We start from the raw sequence: 25,499 nt of genomic DNA, 5'->3' as shown, positions 1-25,499 counted from the left end.
CAACAGGTACAACCCCACAATGAGGCAGTTGTATACGATATCATTAGCAATCTAATAAGCGGGTGGCTGTGATCTGATTAACTCCACTATTTAAAGGTTCAAGTGTGACATTACTGTGAGGTAAGATTCATAAATGGCATCAAAACGATACAACAAAAGTTTATTTCATTATTTTTAGTTAAACAGTGATTTAGCACATATGTACATTTATTTCATCAACGTTTAATTTAACTATGACTACACCACGATTTTGCTTACTCATGTTTACCTTGGAAACATGAAGACAATTGATCTTTAAATGTGTACGAAATGTGTTTTGCACCCGCTCATGTTACAAAAATCGACATGCTTGCTCGAGGGTTAATGGCACGTGAAACATTTCTTTTGTCACTTCATCTGTACTGTGTTCTTTTGCTTTGTGACAGGACAAGAACAATTAAGCTCTGCATATGTCCATACTACTTACCTGTTTGCAGAAATTACAGACTGTAAGAAACTGATCATCATCGGAAGGATCTTTAAAAAAGCAGCTTCTGGCTATTTGTTTATTTGTTTTAAGGATAAGTCCTACAAAGTCACTTTCAGATGGTGATCCAGCAAATCTGTGCAGGTACCGAGTAACAGGTGGGACTAGTTTACGTCACAACATCCACTCTGTGGGCCACTGAAAGCTTTCCCAGTCGATGACTTTGCGTTTTTTAGAAGTCCTTCATCCTTTAACAACCTCTGAACACTGGCTTCTGTGAAACTTCCTGGCAGATTAAAACTGTGTGCTCGACCGAGACTCGAACTCAGGACCTATGCCTTTCGCGGACAAGTGCTCTACCAACTGAGCTACCGAAGCACGACTCACCCCCGGTACTCACAGCTTTACTTCTGCCAGTACCTCGTCTCCTACCTTGCCCGCGAAAGGCAAAGGTCCCGAGTTCGAGTCTCGGTCGGGCACACAGTTTTAATCTGCCAGGAAGTTTCATATCAGCGCACACACCGCTGCAGAGTGAAAATCTCATTCTGGAAACATCCCCCAGGCTGTGGCTAAGCCATGTCTCCGCAATATCCTTTCTTTCATCTGCAAGGTTCGCAGGAGAGCTTCTGTAAAGTTTGGAAGGTAGGAGACGAGGTACTGGCAGAAGTAAAGCTGTGAGTACCGGGCGTGAGTCGTGCTTCGGTAGCTCAGTTGGTAGAGCACTTGCCCGCGAAAGGCAAAGGTCCCGAGTTCGAGTCTCGGTCGGGCACACAGTTTTAATCTGCCAGGATGTTTCATATCAGCGCACACACCGCTGCAGAGTGAAAATCTCATACTCGCTTCTGTGACTCCACATTTCTTTGACGACATACAAGTGTTTGTTTCTGCTGAATGCCAAACAGGCAAGAATTTGAAATTTGCATCATACTAACACCTGCATCCCTTTGAAAAATTCTATGTTGAACCTACATCTACACTCTGCAAACCACTGAACTGCAGGGCACAGGATATGCCCCATTGTATCAGTTATTCCGGTTTCTTCCTGTTCCATTCACATACAGAGCGAGAGAAGAATGATTATTTGAATGTTTCCGTGCAGTAGTAATTATTTTAATCTTAGTCTCACGATCCCGATGTGAGCGAGTGGGAGTGTAGTATATTCCTAGAATCAACATTTAAAACCGGTTCTTGAAACTTTAACATGCCTGTCTTCAAGAAACTGCCAGTTCAATTCCTTTAGTATACCTGTAACACTCACCCACGGATTAAACAGACCTGTGACCATTTGTGCTCCTCTCCTCTGAACACGATCAATAACCCCTGTTAGTCCTATTTGGTACAAGTCCCACGGAATTGAGTAATATTCTAGGATTGCTCGCACAAGTGATTTCTAAGCAATCTCCTTTCGAAACAGATTGCACTTCTTCAGTATTCTACCCAGAAACTAACATCTTTAGCCCTATGTCATTATTCCCTTTCATATCCTTACAGAGTGTTACACACAGGTATTCGGAAGATATGGCCGATTTCAAGGGTGACTCAGTGATGTTATAACCATAGGATACTATGTTTTTTTTTTTCGTTTTGTGAAGTGCAAAATTTTACATTTCTGAACATTTAAAGCAAGTTGCCAATCTTTGCACCATTTTGAAATCTTATCAAGATCTGGCAATATTTATGCACCTTCTTTCAGACAGTACTCCATTACAGATAACTGCATCTTCTGAAAAAAAGTCTGATGTTACTATTGTCTGCACGGTCATTAATGTACAACATTGTGAGTTGTTTTACACTTCGATCCTTTACACACTTTACTACGCAGTTTAGAAGTGGGATCTGCAAAGTCAAACGCAACTGAGGAAAAAAATTTGCCACAAGAAACACTTCCTGCTATCGTAAAAAAAAAAAAAAAAAATGCTCATAGCACAGACATACGTTCACGGTTAATGCGGCAGGTGTGGCAAAGACTAGAGTTACAGCTTAATGAAAGCTTTAGGTTCTATTCGGTAGAAAAAGACTCCTGATCATATGCCGCAAATGCAAGACGTCACCCTACTTCTGAGCACTAAATCTTGGGAAACGACCTCATCTTGGATTTGGAAATATATGGTCAACAATACTACTACTACTACTACTACTACTACTACTAATAATAATAATAATAATAATAATAATAAAGGAAATACTCAGAAACACTACAATCCCAGCTACCCTACCTTCAATATGCGCCATTCAGATGGGTGTGTTTTGACATGAATCCCATCTTCCTCTGCAGCTGCGTTCTCAGGCTCCTGTAACAGAACCCACACCTTAATGGATTGACCAAGGAGAGGCAATGCGCCCACATGCCTTTCAACAATGAGGAGACCAACCTGAGCTTCATTACAGTCATCATTCTTCACATCATCTTCGACCCATTCCTGTTTGACAGCCACAAACTCAAACATCTGCAACACAAATAAATTGTTACTTGTTTATTAATACATTTATTTTATGTGCAAGGTAGGGATCTCAACACCCTCTCTTACATTTAACTAGACACTCTTAGCAAGTCAACATTACAATATGTATAGTACAAGGGCAGTATACACTGGTAAGCCACTATCCACTGCAATGTTGGATGGCCATATGGTGGTGGTGACGGCACGCGATGCGGTAACAAAAATAAGAGGGCGAGTCAAATGAAAACCTTAAATTTGTAATAACAAATCAAAATTTCACACCGTTGGTAAGCGTGCTACAAACGGCGTGCAGAATGGCCTGTAGGTGGCAGCATAGTGCAGATGCACACATACCTTCGCAGTATCAGTCTAAAGATGACCTCCCCACTTGCGGCTTGCACCAGGGTTTTTGCGTAGTGAAGGTGTGAAACCTGTTGAAATTCATCGAGAAATGAAGGTTCAGTACAGTGATGCACGTTTGTCACAGCAGCAAGTCTACGAATGGAGTAGGAAGTTCGCAAATGGTGTGACTTCAGAGGAAGATGCTCCTCGTCCAGGTCAGACACGAGTTGTGAGTCCACAGAACATTGCAGCAGTTGAAGCCACAGTGAAGGAAAACCGCCGACTGACACTGAATGACACTGCAGCATGTTTACAGATTAGTCACGGGTCAGCACACCACATTGTGCACGATGTGCTCCAGTTTCACAAAGTGTCTGCAAGATGGGTGCCGCGGCAGGTGACGCCTGAAATGAGAGAACGACGTGTCGATGCTTGTGAAGAACTTCTTCGGCGCTTTGAACGAGAAGGTGATGGCTTCCTTGCAAGAATCGTTACTGGCGACGATACCTGGGTTCACTTACACTGACCGGAAACAAAGAGAGCGAGCAAAAAATGGCGCCATTCCTCATCACCAAGTGATTTCCATATGTTTGGATCACTAAAAGACACAATGGGAGGAAATAAGTTTCGTTCTGATGAAGAGGTACACCACGCGGTGCACAAGTGGTTGCACGGACTACCAAAATTCTTTTCTAAAGGAATTTATGCACTTTGTAAGCGCTGGAGGACTTGCATTGAGTGTGGGGGAGATTATATTGAAAAGTGATACAGCTTTATACCACTTCTGCACAATAAATAATATTTTAAAAAATATGTAAGGTTTTCATCTGACTCACCCTCGTATGTAAGTGAACTAAGACATGGGTGGGGGATCACCCTAGTTAAGATATGGGCGGAAAATGGGGAAATCCATTGAGATAAGCGGTTTTGACGAAGGGCAGCTTATTATTACCCAGAGCCAGTGAACGAGTATCTCAAAAACGGTAAAGGTGGTCGAATGTTCATGTGCTACTGTCGTGAGCATCTACAGGAAGAGGTAGGACAGTGAAACTACTACTAGATGCTAAACGGTTGACCGTCCGCGACTCTTCGCAGGGTTCGGAGGCTTGTTTGCTCTGTAAAGTAGGATGGGTGGTGATCTGTGGCATCTCTGCTGAGATAGTGCATTGCTGGTGCACACACAAGTGTTTCAGGGCACAAGGTTCATCATACATTGTTGAAAATGAAACTCCGCAGCAGACCACCTCTACATGTTCACATGTTGACCCAATGACATCTTCAATTATGATTGCAGTGGGCACGGGAGCATCAGGATTCGACTGTCGATCAATGGAAACGTGTCGGATCTTCGGGTGAATCACAGTTTTGCTACACCTGGTTGATAATCGTCTCCACAGATGCTGTCACCGAGGTGAATGGCGGCTTGACACACGCAGCGTGCCACGGGTGCAGGCTGATAGGAGGAGTATTATCCTATGGAAAAAATTCTGCTCTTCCATGGGACCTGTGGTAGTAATTGAAGACATGCTGACAGCTGCAAACCACCTGCATCCCTTTGCGGTTGAGGTCTTCCTCGGTGGCAATGTCACCTTTCAGCACTGAAACTATTCATGTCCCCGAGCAAGAACTGTCGTACAGTGGTTTGAGGAGTATTAAAGTGAACTGACGAAGTCTCGGTGAACAAATTCGCCTGATGTAAATCCTATGAAACCCGTCTGGGTCGCTATCGGGCACCATCACCGCACACGCAAATAGCGCCTCAATAGTTGTGTGAATTATATGACCTCTGCATAGACTTATAATGCCACATACCTCCGCAAATCTACCGACAAACTGTTGCGTCCCTGATACACAGAATTAGTGATGCATTTCACTCTGAAGACGGACAAACATGCAATTAAGCAGGTAGTCATAATGTTTAGTTCATCAGTGTATAGTGGTCACAAAAAGAATAATTAGACAACACAAAGAAAAGGACGCAGTGGTTGAGAAGAAAGAGAGACAGGGTTGTAGCCTATCACCAGTGTTACTCAATCTGTACCCTGAGCAGCAGTAAAGGCAACCTTGAAGAAATTTAGGAAGAAAATTAAATTTCAGGGGGAAGAAATACCTCCGCTTCGAGAGCTGCCACCCGTTCCATACTGAGAAATCCCTTCCATACAGCCTTGACACCTGTGGTCATCGCATCTGCAGTGACGAGCGGTTCCTCTCCGAAATATACTGATAGTCTCAATGAAGCATTCACGGACTGTAATTATCCTCCCAACCTTGTACAAAAACAAATATTCCATGCCTTATCTTTCCACTCTCCCAGCACCTCCCAAAGTCTCACCGTCCGGCTACAGAGGAAAATTCCCCTTGTAACTCAGCACCACCAGAGGCTGGAGCAACTGAATTACATTCCCTGCCAAGGTTTCAACCATCTCTTTCCATGCCCTGAAATGAGAAATGTCCTGTCCACTAGCCTTCCCACCCCGCCCACAGTAGTATTCCGCTGTTCACTGAAACTACACAATACACTTGTCCATCCCTACACAACCCCTGCTCCCAACCCCTTACCTCACGGTTCATATCCCTGTAATAGACCTAGATGCAAGACCTGTCCCATAAAATCTCCTACCACTAGACCGCGGATTTTTAGTCGTAAAAAAGTGCGTTTTAGGCACCTAAAATAGGCTCCTTCAGTAGTTCATTTAGGCTATATAAAACCTAAAATAGGCTCTAGTAAAAATGGTGCAGAGAAAATAAAAATAAATTAAAATACACAGTGTTGACAGTATGAACATCTTATTAGTCATTAAAACAAGGAGAATGAATATTTACACATTACAGAACTCAGCAATCTACAACATTAATGTTGAACATAACTCCATCTGTTGTATAATGCGGAAAATCTTGCAGCCACTGCCTTATATGAGTAGACTTTGAACTAGCTGTTTTTGGCATGGCGTAGTATTCTCACACAGAAACTAGAATTTATTTCGCACTTAGAACGTCAGTATCACTTAACACGTCGGTCGCTACACAATGTACTGATTTGTTTTCGCTGGGAAAAAGTGCACGATGACCTGTTCGTTTTTTCCTTTTACTGCAGTGCATGGGAGCGGTAGGGGAAGTACCGTACTCGTTGCTGGACATACGGCACCTGACAGATGGCCGCCCCTTCTGAACAAGCGAAAGGAATCTACCGGTGCTTCAGATGAAAACATCTCACTACTGGCAAATTATTTTTCGAACCGGAAAAGTCACGCATAATACCTTTCACAAAACAGAGTAGTTTGATAGGACTGCCTGTAGACAGCAGTGAGAAAATTCGCGAAGGGCAGTAATTTAGCTATTGAGGGTGTCTACGATTAACATTGTGATTTTTAATCCGTGCTCAGCTTAAGGCCTATGAAACCGTTTCTTTGCGAAAATACACAGCTGGCCAGAATCCTACGAACGAAATATTTTCAAATACAACATTTAGTACTCCCACGTTCGATTCTAATGTGTAACTCAAATATTTGGCTGGTTCCCATTCGCTCACCGAAGTTTAGCACTGTCGCGCTCGGCGCGTACTTGGATGGATGACCATTCAACCGCGCCGAGTGCTGTTAGTAGTAAGGCAAGCAAAGGAATTGTAAACAGTCTCTAATGACCTTCGCCTTCGACGAGATGTAAAGCCCTAAGTTTACTTCCTTTTTCTAATCTTTGAAAACACAAGAACTCTATGTCGGATTAACGAAATAGGTACTTTTTAGGATTTTGATGCCAAGATAGGCAAAATTAGGAGTCAACATCGAAATACGCAATTTTAGGTCCTATAGAACTAACGGTATTCAGTTTAGTTGGTCATGAAACGCGTAAGTACCAACTTATATACAAATTGGAGCTTAGGAAAAAAAATAGGTTTTCACCTAAAGAACCGTGATCTATTTTTTACATATAAATAATAAAACACCTATAAAGAGTATTTGGTATTAACAGGGATAGAGGTATAAAAAAATTAAAAAAGACCGAAGTGTTAGGCAAATACGAAGCATGAGCACATATCAACTAGCCACCTTGCTGCACGCTGGGCAGAAAATATTTTTTTCCATCTGTCGGATAGTGTGGGAAAACTTGGAGCCACTGTCTTATATGATGAAATAGGCATTTTTTAGGATATTAAAGCCGAAATAGGCAAAACTAGGCACTAATGTCGAAATAGGCTTTTTTAGGTCCTATAGAATTAACGCTATTAAGTGTAGTCATGAAATGCATAAGTATAAATTTTTATGCAAATAGGAACTCAGGAACAAAATAGGTTTTTACCTAAAATCCGCGGTCTACCTACCACCACATACTCCAGTCCGGTCACAAACATCACCTACCCCATCAAAGGCAGGTCTACCTGTGAAACCAGTCATGTGGTCTACAAGCTAATTGCAACCACTGTGCTGCATTCTATGTGGGCACGACAACCAACAAGCTGTGTGTCCACAGGAATGGCCACTGACAAACAGTGGCCAAGAAACAAGTGGATCACCCTGTTGCTGATCACACTGTCAAACATGACAGCCTTCATTTCAATTACTGCTTCACAGTCCGTGCCATATGGATCCTTCCCACCAACATCAGCTTTTCTGAATTAAGCAGATAGGGGCTCTCTCTGCAATATATCCTACATTCCCGTAATCCTCCTGGCCTCAACCTTCGTTAGTCATGTCCTCACCCATTCAGCCCCTTCCCTGTTCCCATTCCAGCACTACACAGCCTTCATTCCACCAATGCACCCTGTCTTTTTAGATCTCTCCTCCTTCCTCCTTCCCCCCCCCCTCCCCCTGCACCAACATCTTCCCTGCTCTCAGCACTTCACTGTCCCCCACACCTACCCTACTATCCTTACCCCTCCCTGCCCCAGTCAACTCCTTACCCTCTCGCAGTTGCCAATCCTGTCAAGCACTGCTGCTGCTTCCAGAGACTGCAGTCTCGTGTGTGTGTGTGTGGGGGGGGGGGGGCGGCCTTATTTTTGACAAAAGCCTTGTTGGCCGAAAGCTTATATGTGACAGTCTTTTTGTTGTGCCTATCTGCGACTCAGTACCTCCGCTATATGGTGAGTAGCAGAAGTCAAGTTGCAATAAAAATCAATATAAACCATTTCTTTCAGTTTATTTTATGTCTCCTTGTATTATCAAAATGAGGACAATCAATAAATCACATAAGTTTAGAATAAGTGTATTGTTAACTTTTTAGCCAGGTACCTTATGTCCATGAAGGTCTGTAATTTTGATTAGGTGTAATGTTAACTTTTTAAGCAGATACCATACATCAATAAAAGTTTTTAATTTTGATTGATCATAGTAAGTTAAAAAAATTAATTTTTCTCAAGGAATCTACTTACATATGGTACAATGAGTAACTAATGAAGAGGTACTAAATCAAATTAAGGAAATATGAAGTTTATGGTACAATCTGATCAAAAGGGGTTGGTTAACAGGGCAGACACATCCACAAACATAAATAAATGGAGGAAAGTGTGTTAGTGTGTGTGTGGGGGGGGGGGGGGGCAACAAAAATTGTTGCGGGAGACCAGGAAGTGATTACAGTGAGCAGATGTCAAATGGTTGTGGGTTGCAGTAGTTATGTAGAGATGAGGACTCTTTTGTACAGGACAGACAAGTGTGCGAAGCTGCATCCAACCAGTCTTTGGACTGAAGACCACAACAACCACTACACACACACAAACAAAGCTGTTTCACAGAGAAAGACTGCCTTGTAGTTCCTTCTCTAGATTGTTGCACAGATGACAAAATGGTAGATATCGAAATAGATGACAGAGGGATAGAGAAACAATTAAAATCGCTCAAAAGAGGAAAGGCCGCTGGACCTGATGGGATACCAGTTCGATTTTACACAGAGTATGCGAAGGAACTTGCCCCTCTTCTTGCAGCGGTGTACCGTAGGTCCCTAGAAGAGCGTAGCGTTCCAAAGGATTGGAAAAGGGCACAGGTCATCCCCGTTTTCAAGAAGGGACGTCGAACAGATGTACAGAACTATAGACCTATGTTCGAGTATAATGACTTTTCTGGAGACTAGAAATCTACTCTGTAGGAATCAGCATGGGTTCCAAAAAAGACAATAGTGTGAAACCCAGCTCGCGCTATTCGTCCACGAGACTCAGAGGGCCATAGACACGGGTCCCCAGGTAGATGCCGTATTTCTTGACTTTCGCAAGGCGTTCGATACAGTTCCCCACAGTCGTTTAATGGACAAAGTAAGAGCATATGGACTATCAGACCAATTGTGTGATTGGATTGAAGAGTTCCTAGATAACAGAACGCAGCATGTCATTCTAAATGGAGAGAAGTCTTCCGAAGTAAGAGTGATTTCAGGAGTGCCGCAGGGGAGTGTTGTAGTACCGTTGCTATTCATAATATACATAAATGACCTTGTGGATGACATCGGAAGTTGACTGAGGCTTTTTGCGGATGATGCTGTGGTATATCGAGAGGTTGTAACAATGGAAAATTGTACTGAAATGCAGGAGCATCTGCAGCGAATTGATGCATGGTGCAGGGAATGGCAATTTAATCTCAATATAGACAAGTGTAATGTGCTGCGAATACACAGAAAGAAAGATCCTTTATCATTTAGCTACAATATAGCAGGTCAGCAACTGGAAGCAGTTAATTCCATAAATTGTCTGGGAGTACGCATTACGAGTGATTTAAAATGGAATGATCATATAAAGTTGATCGTCGGTAAAGCAGATGCCAGACAGATTCATTGTAAGAATCCTAAGGAAATGCAATCCGAAAACAAAGGAAGTAGGTTACAGTACGCTTGTTTGCCCACTGCTTGAATACTGCTCAGCAGTGTGGGATCCGTACCAGATAGGGTTGATAGAAGAGATAGAGAAAATCAAACGGAGAGCAGCGCGCTTCGTTACAGAATCATTTAGTAATCGCGAAAGCGTTACGGAGATGGTAGATAAACTCCAGTGGAAGACTCTGCAAGAGAGACGCTCAGTAGCTCGGTTCGGGGTTTTGTTGAAGTTTCGAGAACACACCTTCACCGAGAAGTCGAGCAGTATATTGCTCCCTCCTACGTATATCTCAAAGAGACCTTGAGGATACAATCGGAGATTAGAGCCCACACAGAGGCATACCGACAATCCTTCTTTCCACGAACAATACGAGACTGGAATAGAAGGCAGAACCGATAGAGGTACTCAAGGTACCCTCCGCCACACACCGTCAGGTGGCTTGTGTAGTATGGATGTAGATGTAGATGTACAAAATATAGTGCAATAAGCAGTCAGAATATGGTGTGGGTACAGAAAAGGAAAGTAACAATCAATTACAGGATAAATGAAATGATACATTTATTAGGATATGGTCACATGTTACAACATGTGTTTAATATGGGCTCTCAACTCTGTAACATGCTGCATCCGTTAACATGGCACAGTCTACAGCTGCTCACAGCATATCCGATGGAATCAGATTGATATGTGATTGTATGCTGTCCTTCAAATCGGGAAGAGTCGAGATATATCCCTGACAGACACAATCTTCCAGATATCCCCACAACCAGAAGTCACACCGATTTAGATCTGGGAAGCTACACATCTTGAAACAGCCCAGAGATGATGCAGTTGTTACTGAAGGTCTCCAAATCAAATCTCTCACCTGGAAAGCAACATCACGTGTCACCCATCTTGCATGAAGATGTGGACACACTTACCTTCTTGCAAAGGTGGAATCAAGTGTTGCACATTTAGGTCCTTATAATGTGTAATGTCGCTGCACACGTAACAGGCCCGCAAGGCACCATCTCTTTAGAGAAAAATAGATCGAGAATGAAGGACCTTGTGGAATCACACTACACAGTCACATAAGAGTAGATCCCTACATGTGACAACTCGGTCTATCCACAGCCTCGTGCTGAGTAAAATGTACCTTGTTCGTCCAACGAATACTCCCTGGCCACATGTCATCCATTTCAAAGCGTGCCAAAAAACAAAGGGCATAATCAAGGTGTTGTAGCCTTTCTTGTTGCTTCACTCTGTGCACATTCTGAATCTTATAAGGATACTGGTATGAAATGTGCTGCAAAATATTTTCAACTGTTGGCCAGGGAAGAGAATTTATGTGACACAGCTCGAGCACTGCCTACAGAATTTGAGGCACGGTCGGCTATGGTCACTGCAACATCATTAACAACTGCTTTCCTCTCCCTGCTGCACCACTGAATTCACCTGTTCCTTCAGATTTCTTGATCATATTCTTTAGCCCATTCATTGACACGGGGGCTCTTCACAGCTGTTTCTGTAGGCAATATTCCCACAAAGCAGAGCTGCTAATGCTGCTGTTCTGCAGTACACGAATTTTCTTCTCAATAGCCATTGTGTTTCATACAGAAAAGTTCAACCTTCTTAAAGCTTCACACAAACAGTCACTTCTCAAAACAAATCAACATACGTCGCCAAGCGACGAACAGGATACTGACGTCAAAACGGGAAACATTTCACATTCTGACTGCTTACAGCACCATACTTTCTTCTGGTTGCAGAAAACGAAAGTATTATTTTGTCAGCATACTCCACTAGTGCACCGATTACCGTATTTACTCGAATCTAAGCTGCACTCGAATCTAAGCCGCACCTGAAAAATGAGACTCGAAATAAAGGAAAAAAAAAATTTCCCGAATGTAAGCCGCACCTGAAATTTGAGATTCGAAATTCAAGGGGAGAGAAAAGTTTTAGGCCGCACCTCCAAATCGAAACAAAGTTGGTCCATTGTAATATGAGACACAATTTAGGTCGAATGAATGAAGATACAGCTACAGTAGTTTGGTTCGAGTAGTAAGCTTAGCAGTTAAGCTTTACCAGGTAGCGATTGCTATGCGTCAGGCACTCCGTACGTATTTATACGTGTACCCTTCCTTTTTGACGTGCTTCGTCTGATTTGAATCGATTAATTATTTTGCTTTGATCTGATAAGTGCCGTTTTCTTTGTTATAGGTGTTTACGTCACTCTAAGCTGAAAATGCATTACTGTACTGTCATGCATTGTATTTTTCTCCGTTTAAAAATCTTTGTGGCCGCTTTTTTTAGTACATCAAATTCTGCACAGAAATTAGTCATCTTAGATTTAAAAATCTAGTCAGTTGCCGTGCTTCATTTCTGACTGTATCACTATTAGGCATAAGAATAATATGAATATAAACATGACACGATATGTATATTCTTCCACGTTTGTTGTTGTCTCACTCTAGTTTCGTAGTTTATTAGGCAGACAGGATTTAAATGAGATAGCAGCAAATGCAGTGGTCGAAACTCGGGGCGGAGAAAAAAAGCTCGTCTCCCACCCTTTTTTTTTTTTAAATTTATTTACTGATGCAGTAGTTTTGGCGCCTACAAAGCATGCCTGTGCAGCGCTACATGTATTCGACGGCAAAAGTTAGTTGTGGCGGCACCTACCAGCATTTTTCCGAACTTCCGCTTCCTTTGCACTCGATTCTAAGCCGCAGGCGGTTTTTTGGATTACAAAAACCGGAAAAAAAGTGCGGCTTGGATTCGAGTAAATACGGTAATGAACATACCTACAATGTTTCAGTGTCCTGCAATGTATACAGCTTGCACGCAGCATTCTTATCACCATCATCAGTTTAATCATACCACCTTGCTATATATAGAATGCAAGAAGTATCAGTGTTATTCACATTGCATAAAGCAAGATTCACATTACATTCTTGATGAATATGAGGAATGATCTGACAAATGTGTGATAGCAGTGTAGATGGAACAATGAGGAATGAAGCTGACTGTCAGAAGGAGACTGATAAACAATGGGGTAAGATTAGAAGATGAGGAAGGGGGAAGATAACAGAATGAGAGAGGAATGAGAAAAGTGTGTGTAGTTTACAGTGTGACAGTAACACTGGTGTCCTCTCTGACAGAAGGAAGATGGCTGGGATGTGTGGAGAGACCAGCCATGCTGATGATAATCGATGCCAATAACACCTTTGAGGAGGTTTCTGCCTGAGCAAACACAGTTCTCCTCCTATTTCAGATACTCATGTTTGCTGAAGTTTCACCAACTTATAGATTTATTTTACTTTGTGGAGAGTAAGGGGAAAAGCAACTGAATGATAATATATACTATGCTGGGATTATGGTCATTATATACAGAATATTGTACAGAATACATATATACTTAACAGCACACTGTTCCATATGTAGCAACCTGTTGGGCGAAATATAGCCTCATCACATGTCATCAGCAGCTAACCAGGATTTCTCTACAGCAGCGTCTACATTACTTACACTGAATGAACATGTTAGCTCTAAAACGAAACTATTAGTGTTCCGGCTATTTTGTGATTTTGTAATGTTATAATATATTACTGCAATTATTTTATGTTACTTTCTGCTATCAATATTACTAAGTTAATGATCTTTTGACATTTGCTCGGTAGATTATTGTAGTTGTTCTTAAAAATGTTTCTTCTTATTGGATGTCAGAACATGAGCGAGGAGGGAGACAGCGTATATTGTTTACGTAATTTGTTTGCACTTAGTTTCTGTGGTTTCCATGTTGTCATGACTCTACAGAACTATGTTGCCAACACAAACTGTGTCACATATTCAATATTTTCTCAAAATATCCAATTCTTATTTAAGAAAGAATTCTCTCAACTTTTTATTTACTATGTAAATTATTGAGTATACACTTGCGATTAGTTCACCTAGAAATATTTTTAAGGGAATGTTCATGAATTACCACACATACAATCATTCTTGAAGTAAAATTTTCAATGAGTAAGACTTGTTTGTTTCTAAATTGATGTAGCTGATTTGAAAGCCCTCATTCTCCTCTTTTCATTTAATGTTTTACGTTTTTTAAAAGCCTTCATATTTCAAAAGTTATTTGTATTAACAAGTATCATGTTTCAAAATCTTCAAACTTTAAACTTTACTTCTTTCCCAAATTCAGTACCAGTTTCATAGCCCCAGTTTTTCTCATTACAAAAAACACTAATTTCACTAAAATAAATTGTTAGTTTGTTAATTATTCAAACTAGAAAATTTCAGATTATTGATATTTTACTACTTAACTTTGGGGATCATCATCATGTTAATTTTGCTCTCCCACAAAATAGTACCTATACTTTGGCTATTTCCTAAGTCTACAACTATGTTTCTTAACATTTAAGAAGCACGTATTTTACTGTTTCGTGATTCCTGTAAGTCTATAAATATGATGCATGATGCACAAGGGCCTCAGTTAACAATTGTTTGGAAACAGTAATATAACATTACTATGTTGTTCAGTTCCTGCTCACTAACTGAAGTGATTACTTGCCATGTTTCTCCATTATCAAAAGTTGTATTTCTTAGTCACGTAGCACTGGATTGTTTAAATTGTAAAGCCCCTTGGCATATCAGACTGGTGAGAAGTATTATGTTGGTTCGTCACAATGTTTGTTAATTAGTGTAAACTGCTGATCTGTGTATCATATTGAGAGTCCTACATATACCAAAGCTAATCTTCAAAAGGAGAAATTGTGCATCAATATGCATGATGAGACCAAACATCAGTTCATCCTGTGTTGTGTATTTTCTTTAACAAATGTCTATCAGTTGCACTAATAGGAGGATGACCAAAGAAAATGAATGAAACAATGGAAAATCCAGGATGGAATAACGACAATGTTATGAAAAGGAGGGATTAACGTCAATATTATGACAAGGATAGTTCCTACTCACCATATAGTGGATATGCCGAGTAGCAGATAGGCACAACAAAAAACTGTAGTTTTTTTGTTGTTTCTATCTGTGACTCAGCATCTCTGCTATACGGTGAGTAGCAACTACCCTTTTCACGAGCCTGTCATCATTCCATCCTGGATTTTCCACAGTTTGAAGAGGACAGACTACTGCTCATTATGCAGGGTGTCCCATTTATCTTGACCACCCTAAATAACTGTTTGTCCAGATGCAAATTACAAAATGTTTCAAGCAAATGTTCTTTAGCTGTCAGGGGGACACCAATCGGCATGATTGCCTTCATTGTAGCTTTGTTCTTTACAAAGATATGAACAGCAGTATGATTTTTTTGAATGGCACCCTGTATTTTTTATTCGGTAATTCATTTCCTCTCCTAGAAGACTTATTCAAAAACATATCACAGTGTACAATTCACTGAAACACAATGTTAATTAATAACATAACACACCACTGACACTGACGCTGACACTCCCAGCACTTAGTGCACGTACTCAGGGTAATGGAACACATCCACATCCTGACATTGACAGAGGACAAATGTAAACATAAGTAGAGCTCACACCCGTCATTCCATAAACCATTGTCAGTCGAAGAGTTGTGTGAGTAGAATGTACACCAATGAAGAGAAGGAAGAAATGCTACTCATCTATGGGGAATGTTAGCAGAACAGTAATTGTAATACTGTTTTCTTACGTACACATACATTTACTACAGCAGTTTAGTCCTTTTAAATACTGTTGTGTAGAGTAGGCATACAGTAAAGGCTGTCTTCCTTACAAACTGCACCGACAATGTTTCTTTTATTGTTGTTGTTGAAGGTAGGCGAAATGCTACACAGGCAGTGGAACTCTACAGATAGTGATATCCTGTCAAGAACCCACCTTCCCGACAGATGTTTTCTTGTCTCGTTGTGACGCTTCAGGAAATGGGAAGTTTCAACCTACAACAACGCAATCGTCGTAGCACTCGCACAGACGAAGCTCCCAAAGTTACTGTTCTTGCTTCCATTTCTATGAATCCACATGTGAGCACACGACAGCTTGAACATGAGACTGGCATTCCTAAAACCAGTATACATCGTATTCTTACACATCACCGATTCCATCCTTACCATGTACACCTCCATCAAGAATTGCATGTGAATGATTTCCATAATCGTGTACAGTTCTGTCAGTGGGCACAGCAGCAAATCCTCGCCAACCCGACCTTCTTCTCCAGTGTTCTATTTACCAATGAATGTTACTTCTCAAACAAAGCACAGGTAAATACAAGGAACATGCATTATTGGTCCAGCGACAATCCACGATGGCTCAGACAGGTGAGACAACAGCGTCAATGGAGAGTTAATGTCTGGTGAGGGATGCTTGGTACTACAATTGTTGGCCCTTATTTCATCAATGGTAGTCTAAATGGCACAGTGTATGCCAACTTCCTGGACTAATTCGTCCTCCTCTTCTGGCTGAAGTGGCACTAAGAACCGAAGGTATCCTGCCAGATGGATCGGTCGAGGAGGAACAGTTACTTAGCCTGCTAGGTCCCCTGATTTAAATCCTGTGGACTTTTTTCTTTGGGAATGCATTAAAGACGTTGTCTATCGCGATATTCCAACAACTCCAGAGGACATGCAGGAACGTATCGTGCTTGCTTGTAATTCTCTTCAGCAGGCAACACTGGGAGCAGCAAATAATTCACTCATTCATTCATTCATTCATTCATTCAACGAGTGCACCAGTGTATCGGTGTTGAGGGTCATCACTTTGAGTACCTTTGAATGTTCTACTCCTGGGAAACAGTACAGGAGAGTCAAAGTCAATTTTGTGTTATGTTCTTACTTGGTTTTCATTTGTTTTTTGACAACTCCAGCAAGTGGATGAGTTTGTGATCCTGGGCTCAAAGTCAATGTTGTGTTATGTAATTAATAACGTTGTGTTTCAGTGAATGGTACATTGTGATACATTTTTGAATAAGTCTTTAGGAGAGGAAATGAATTACTGAATAAAAATACAGGGTACCATTTAAAAAAGTCATACTGCTGTTCATATCTTTGTAAAAAAAAATGAAGCTATAACAAAGGCAATCGTGCTGATTAATGTCCCTGTGACAGATAAAGAACATTTGCTTGAAATATTTTGTAATTTGCATCTGGACAAACAGTTATTTAGGGTGGTCAAGATAAATGGGACATCCTGTATGGAGGAGATAGAAGTCACAGAGAGGCACAAGATAGACTGCTACTCACTATACAGAGGTGGTACATTGTCACGGAGAGGCACAAAATAAAGAGTTCTATTAGTCAGTATCTCCTCTATATAGTGAGTAGCAATCTACTGCTTCCACAATATTAAAGAAAATAAATTGTGAGACTTTCTATGAGCAGAACAGTCTCAGTACGCTTTCAATGGTTTATAAAATATTCCACTGCTGCACCATACTGTTTTACGTGTACCAGTTGGGAATTTTACTCTTTGTTTTGATTAAAAATAAAGTGAACCAAGTGGTGGTGATCTTCAGTGAAACACATTCAGGTGAAACTGGAGAAAAAATTGTATTTGCTCAACATAGAACCCTTCTCGAAAACCTATTTGTTTGATAGAAAAAGGAACAAAGGGTGAGAAGACAAACAGATAAAGATTTACTCTACACTAAAATGTATAGTGGTTTTGTATAAGACGAAGGTTACTGGAGAATTTTTCCACGGTCGTATGGCGGGAGAGGAGAAGGAGGTGTGGAAAGAGTTGGTAAAGTCGAGATGCTGGATGTGTCCGATTTGGTATTGCAGTTGTGGAGTGGTGGTGAGTACCTGATATGTGAGGAGTGGTACTCAGGATACAAGTGACTAAAAAATGGCTGATGTAAACAGAGTGCGTGAAAATCACACTGGCTTCTTTCTTTCTCTTTTGTTGCCTCGAAGTAGTACCAGGAATGTGGCACTTACCGGAGTTTCTGTCACTTCCGAGACCGGTAATTTAGCAGCACACTTGCTGTGTACTTTCGCAGCTGTGAAGCATTTGGGTGCCTGCAAAAGACATAACTTGCTATAATGAAACACAAAAAATGAAGATATCTCACTTTGAAAACTGCAATGTAAAACTAACTTCATCTCCAAATGAGTCACACAGTGGTAAAGTGCAGCAAAACTACTAACAAATATACTTCATGTCTTACACGTACACATGAATATCGTGCGAAGTTTGTAAGCGTACTGAGACTTACTCGGTAAGTGAGATGCAGATTGGAGATAGACATAGAAGTAACTTTAGGTGTGCCTGAGGGAAGTGTGTTGGCATTCTTGCTGTTCATGTTGTATATTAATGACCTTGCAAACAATACTAATAGTAACCTCAGACTTTTCTCAGATGATGCACTAATCTATAATGAAGCAGGACCTAGTGTCTGAATAAAGCTGCACAAATATTCAGTCAGTCCTAAAAACATATCAAAGAGATGCAAATATTGTCAACTAGTTTCAATGTTCAGAAACGTAAAACTGTGCACTTCATAAAATGCAAAAAGCTAGTATACTAAGACAACAATATTAATGAGTAACAATTGGAATCTGACAACTTATGTAAATACCTTGATGTACCAAGTTCTGAGGATGTGAAAACAAAATACACTATGTGATCAAAAGTATCCAGACACCCCAAAGATATACATTTTTCGTATTAGGTGCATTGTGCTGCCACCTACTGCCCGGTACTCCATATCAGCGACCTCAGTAGTCATTAGACATCGTGAGAGAGCAGAATGGGGCACTCCGTGGAACTCACGGACTTCGTACGTCGTCAGGTGATTGGGTGTCACTTGTGTCATACATCTGTACACGAGATTTCCACCCTCCTAAACACCCTTAGCCCCACTGTTTCCGACGTGATAGTGAAGTGGAAACATGAAGAGACATGTACAGCACAAAAGCGTCCAGGCCGACCTCGTCTGTTGACTGACAGAGACTGCTGACAGTTGGAAGAGGGTCATAACGTGTAATAGGCAGACATCTATCCAGACCATCACACAGGAATTACAAACTGCATCAGGATCTAAAAAATGGTTCAAATGGCTCTAAGCAATATGGGACTTAACATCTGAGGTCATCAGTCCCCTAGGCTTAGAACTATGTAAACCTAACTAACGTAAGGACATCACACACATCCATGCCCAACGCAGGATTCGAACCTGAGACCGTAGCAGTCATGTGGTTCCGGACTGAAATGCCTAGAACCGCTCGGCCACTGGGGCCGGCGCATCAGGATCCACTCCAAGTACTATGACAGTTAGGTGGGAGGTGAGATTGCATGGTCAAGCAGCTGCTCATAAGCCACACATCCAGCTGGTAAATGTCAAACACCACCTCGCCTGTGTAAGGAGCATAAACATTGGTCGATTGAACAGTGGAGAAATGTTGTGTGGAGTGACGAATCTACAATACACAATGTGGCGATCCGATGGCAGGGTGTGGGTACGGCGACTGCCTGGTGAACCTCATCTGCCAGCATGTGTAATGCCAACAGAAAAATATGGAGGTGGTTGTGTTATGTCCTGGTTGTGTTTTTCATGGAGGGGGCTTGCACCCCTTGTCGTTTTGCATGGCACTATCACAGCCCAGGCCTACATTAATGTTTTAAGCACCTTCTTGCTTCCCACTGTTGAAGAGCAAATCGTGGATGGCAACTGCATCTTTCAACAAGATCGAACACCTGTTCATAATGCACGGCCTGTGGTGGAGTGGTTACATGACAATAACATCCCTGTAATGGACTTGCCTGCACAGAGCCCTGACCTGAATCCTACAGAACACCTTTGGGATGTTTAGGAACGCCGACTTCATGCCAGGCCTCACCGATTGACATTGATACCTCTCCTCAGTGCATTACTCCGTGAAAAAAAGGCTGCCATTCCCCAAGAAACCTTCCAGCACCTGACTGAACGTATGCCTGGAAGAGCGGAAGCTGTCCTCAAGGCTATGGCTAGACCAATACCATATTGAATTCCAGCATTCCCTATAGATGGCACTACGAACCTTTTAAGTCTTTTTCAGTCAGGTGTCTGGATACTTTTGATCACATAAGCTTAGTCGTAGGTAAAGCAAGTGACATATTTTGGTTCATTGGAATAATGCTAGGGAAATGCAATAAGTTTACAAAGGAGATTGCTTACAAGACACTAATGTGACCCATCAAAGAATATTGCTGAAGAGTGTGGGACCCATACCAAATAGGACTCTGAAGACCTCTTTGTCAACATGACATTAAACACTAATATCCTCCTCTTCCTCCAAACAGGACTAGCAGTGGATGTTCAACATATACGGAAAAGAGCAGCACACACGGTTGCAGGTTTGTTTGACCGTTACAGTTTAGATACTATATACAAGAAAATTATTTGTTAGTAAAAGGGATTAAATTTAACCAACAAGGCCAAAGCTATAACACTCCAACCTGCTGAAATTTGAACACAGGAAACCAGAGCAAACAAAAGTAACTGAATGTGTGAACTTCAGCCAAATTGTTTATAAGCAATACACCACTGAATTCCAGCAATATCACTCGTCACTCAAATATATGAATACCCTTTACAGCAACAAACAACAAGCCCTGCATGTATTGCTTTAGTTAAATCATTCCCATTTGAATCCAGTCAACAGTGCATTCTTGCCAAAAATTATACGAGGGTAAGTCAATTATTATCCACAATTTAGTTATATTTTTGTTTTTTTGTTAATCATGACAGGTCTGCTGTCTATTTGCACCAAAGAAGAGCAACATTCAGTGATCCGCTTTATGTGGTGCCGAAATTCATCGAAGACTTTCGGTACAATACATGAAAAGTGTTTTGCCACAATGGAGTGTCTACGAATGGATTGAAAAATTCCGAAACGGTCGCACAAGTGTTACGCATGATGAAGGAGCCGGATGATCGTTTACTGCCACAAATGAAGAAACCATTGAGCGTTTAGATGAAATGATTCTCTTAGTCAGACGATTAACTATTGACAAAGTGGCACATTGTCTCCACATCAGTCACGGTTCTACCTATGAAATTATCCACAACAGACTTCGGTTTCATAAAGTTTGTACAATTTGGGTCCCAAACAACTCACACAGTTGCATGAACTAATGCGTTTGGACATCTGCAAAAAACATTTGGATCCCTATGGTAACGAAGGGGACAACTTCTTAGAGAGGATCATTAGTGGTGACAAAACATGGATCCATCGTTACGAGCCAGAGAGTAAATGGCAGAGTATGGAATGGAAACATCCAAGTTCTCCGTGCAAGAAAAAGTTCAAGGCCCAAATGTCTGCAGGAAAACTGATGCTTACAGTTTTTTGGGTCACGCAAGGTCCAGTACTGCTACATTATGGGGAAAGGGGCACAACAATAAACAGTGTATGTTACAGTGAGATGCTTGCTGCCAAGCTAAAGCCTGCAATTCGAAGCAAATGCCGAGGATTGCTGTCAAACGTGTTGTGTTGTTGCACTTCTTGTAATGGACTTACCCTTGTACATTGCATAAGCTAAATAAACAATCATTTGCCTTATTTCACAAAACTTTATTTTCACAGGACACAGGTTTCAGCTTGCACACCCATTGTCCTGTACACAACCGACTGCGAAGACAACAACCAATCAAAGATTAAAACATGTAAATTTCCTGAATCTACTGATTCTTGACACAATCTATAAAAATTATTTCTGTTGGCTCTCTAAATTATGAAACAGTTACATCTCTATTGTACAACACCATAACATTCATCATGATAACATTTACTACAACTTTTACTAAGCATCTGCTTCATCATCTACATCTACCTCTATCTCTACAACTACCTCTAAAAATTTATGCTCTGCAACACAATGAAGAGCTTGGCAGAGGGGGCATCCAACTGTGCCAGTTCTTAGGGCTTTTTTCCATTCCAATCACACATGGAGTGCAGGATGAATCACTTTAAATGCCTTTGGGCTTGCCCCCAGGAACTCCGTGGGAGCAATACATAGGGGGTTGTAGTACACTCTTAAGGCTCATAATTTAAAGATGATTCTTGAAACTTTGTAAGCAAGCTTCCTCCGGATGTTTTACATCTGTCTTCAAGAGTCTGCGAGTTGAGTTCTTTCAAAACCTCAGTCACACTCTCCCATGAATTAAACACACTTGTGACTATTCGTGCTGCTCATCCCTGTATACGTTTAATATCCACTGATTCCGTCACAACGAAAAAACACCTTTCTTTTAATGATTTCCAGCCCAAATCCTGTATCATTTCTGCGACACTCTCCCAAATTTTGTGATAATACAAAACACACTGCCTTTCTTTGAACTTTTTCGATGTACTCTGTCAGTCCTAGCTGGTAACGATCCCACACTGTGCAGCAGTATTCTAAAAGAGGACGGACAAGTGTAGTGTAAGCAGTCTCCTTAGTAGGTCTGCCAATAAAATGCAGTATTTGGTTACCCTTCCCCACAACATTTTCTGTGTGTTCCTTCCAAATTCAATTGTTCGTAAATGTAATACCTAGGTATTTAGTTGAATTTACGGCTTTTAGATTAGACTGATTTATTGCGAACCAAAGTTTAACGAGTTCCTTTTAGCACTCTCGTGGATGACCTCACACTTTTCGTTATTTAGGGTCAACTGCTAATTTTTGCACGATTCAGATATCTTTTCTAAATCATTTTGTAGTTTGTTTTGATCTTCTGATGATTTTATTAGTCGGTAAATGGCAGCGTCATCTGTAAACAACCGAAGATGGCTGCTCAGATTGTCTCCCAAATCGTTTATATAGCTAAGGAACAGCAAAGGGCCTATATCACTACCTTGGGGAACGCCAAAAATCACTTCTGTTTTACTCTATGACTTTCCGTCAGTTACTATGAACTGTGACCTCTCTGACAGGAAATCACTAATCCAGCCACATAGCTGAGACAATATTCCATAAGCACTCAATTTCACTACGAGCCACTTGTGTAGTACAGTGTCAAAAGCCTTCCGGAAATCCAGAAATACGGAATTGATCTGAAATCCCTTATCAATAGCACTCAACACTTCATCTGAATAAAGAGCTAGTTGTGTTTCACAGGAATGATGTTTTCTAAGCCCATTTTGACAGTGTGTCAACAGAACTTTTTCTTCAAGGTAATTCATAATGTCCGAACACAATATATGTTCCAAAATCCTGCTGCATATTGATGTTAAAAATATTGGCCTGTAATTTAGTGGATTACTCCTACTACCTTTCTTGAATATTGGTGTGACCTGTGAAACTTTCCAGTCTTTGGGTACGGATCTTTTGTTGAGCGAACGGTTGTATATGATTGTTAAGTATGGAGCTAATGCATCAGCATACTATGAAAGGAACCTAGCTGGTGTACACTCTGGACTAGAGGAGTTGCTTTTATTAAGTGATTTAAGTTGCTTCACTACTCTGAGGATATTTACTTCTACATTACTCATGTTGGCAGCTGTTCTCGATTCGAATTCTGGAATATTTACTTTGTCTTCTTTTGTGAAGGCATTTCGGAAGGCTGCGACTGGTCCACGGACCTCAATGGCTGGACACTTGGCTTCACTAACCACAGCTTATTGTCTGTCACTACCTGACACTCTTCCTCCCCTAACTGCAGGATCCATGACCCACCAGTGAAATGGCAGCTCGGAAGGGAATAGCGCACCCTGTACTAGTACATTCCCCGCATGCCTCCTCTGCAGCTCTGTTTGCAGCCCTGTTTGCTCCCCCAAATTCCCACGCGCCCTGGTACCCGACAAAATGACACCACCTTCTCACGGTGCTGTGGGAAGAACAGTAGGTCCTGCACAGGCTGCGCCAATTTATAGGTCGAGTAAGTGTGCAGCAACAACTGCAGTAGGGCACTGAGGGAATCAGACCAGATGACAAATTGTTTGCGCTGCAGACACCTCATCTGATCTGACGCCTTCAGGATTACATGGAGCTCTGCAGAAAACACAGTGCAGGTGAATCCAGAAGACATGACTGGGAAAGACAACAGAATATCTGAGGGTGACCCCTCATCAGGAGGTATCTGTATACACAATCGTAAAGCCGTGATGCCTTGCTAAAATGTTAGACAGATTGAAATATAAAATTGGGAGTGCAATCTTTCGTACAATTTGCCAAATCAAAAATAATTATGAGTCTCTATAGGAGCCACGTTGGGATATCTGCTCCAACATTGCTGTAAAATGTTAAAACCAGCCGTACCCATCTCTCAATCCTTCACACAAATCCTACAGGGCCTCGTCGTTCATTGCTGATTACGGAAAAGCCTTTCCATCAGAGGCCGAGCAACAGTAGGGTATGCAGCAGTATATTCTGAATGTCCATCCTTCTGAGTGAAAGTTTGAGGGACTTCAGTAATTCACTTAATGTTATAAAGTGGGACACCTGCAACAGTCATTTCGATGTTATTTAGATATAGCTACCAGTTTTGGCAATTTGGAATACCATCTTCAGGCCTTAACTGACAGTGAGGGGGTGAATTCCAATTGACAAACTGCCTATTGGCTTCTGTCTCGGGTTCTTCGGCCGACGTTTATATAATGATTTTACTGACGTTTCGCCAGCACGAGTGTCTGGCATTGTCAAAGCTTCACCCTCCATTGCCGGTGGGAGGGTGAAGCTTTGACAATGCCAGACACTCGTGCTGGCGAAACGTCAGTAAAATCATTAGATGAACGTCGGCTGAAGAACCCGAGACAGAAGCCATTAGGCAGTTTGTCAACAAGTGGCCACAAAAGCCTTAACAATTTTGAATTCCAATTGTATACACAAACCTGTCAATGGCCGAGATTCTATGAACTGACTACTGTAAGAGCAGTATCTACAACCGTCAACCGAGTTAAAGACAGAGATTGAAATGTAAAATTGGGAGTGCAATCTTTCGTACAATTTGTCATATCAAAAATAATTACGAGTCTCTATAGGAGCCAAGTTGGGAGATCTGCTCCAACCTTGCTGTAAAATGTTAAAACCAGCCATACCCATCTCTAACAGGCAGTTGGCAGATGCAGACACATCATCAATGTTGCAGTAGTTACAGAAACCAGTTCATAGATGTTGACCAGCAATGGGATCGTGTATACGATTGCAGTTCACTCTCTCAGCATCAGTTAAGGCCTGAAGATGCTGAATCAAATCACTGAAACTGGTAGCTATGTAATAAATAACATCAAAAGGATGGCTGCATGTGTTTTATTTTGTTATGCAGGCGTATATGGTGTGGGCAGTGTTTTATATCCTCGGCACACAATGAGCAGCTGTCTCCCGATGTGAAGTGGCGGCTCAGCATTCTCAGTGCAGACACTCGGTACGGTGCACCTCGTACGACACAGACGGTCTCGCAGACCCGTGCACCGGACATCCCTAATTGAGCCGAGATCGCACAAAGACACTGTAAAATCAGAGCAGACAAGTCTTGTCTGCCCTTGTGAATTGTGGCCAAGTCATTTTAAAATACTCAGTGCTTTGACGGACCATCT

The 25,499-nt window shown here is 41.5% G+C and overlaps 1 protein-coding gene across 5 annotated transcripts in view; it reads right to left on the bottom strand.

Annotated features, from left to right (window-relative positions):
* The window catches only part of LOC126213005 (zinc finger protein 664-like), an 80,310-nt gene that overhangs the window by 30,860 nt on the left and 23,951 nt on the right, over positions 1–25,499 (bottom strand). For 3 of the 5 annotated variants that reach the window (XM_049940557.1, XM_049940558.1, XM_049940555.1), the window contains 3 exons: positions 17,943–18,023; positions 2,839–2,913; positions 2,683–2,757 (listed from right to left, as the gene is read on the bottom strand). In XM_049940557.1, the coding sequence (XP_049796514.1) occupies positions 2,683–2,757; positions 2,839–2,913 (150 nt within the window). In that variant the 5' untranslated portion in view covers positions 17,943–18,023. The remainder of the gene's footprint in view (positions 1–2,682; positions 2,758–2,838; positions 2,914–17,942; positions 18,024–25,499) is intronic. The other 2 variants (XM_049940556.1, XM_049940559.1) reach the window with 1 other exon arrangement.

Source organism: Schistocerca nitens, chromosome 11 (assembly GCF_023898315.1).
Source record: "Schistocerca nitens isolate TAMUIC-IGC-003100 chromosome 11, iqSchNite1.1, whole genome shotgun sequence".
Lineage (NCBI taxonomy): Eukaryota > Metazoa > Arthropoda > Insecta > Orthoptera > Acrididae > Schistocerca > Schistocerca nitens.
The sequence above is the reverse complement of the archived record's forward strand: the minus strand, read 5'-3'. Positions and strand labels throughout refer to the sequence as shown.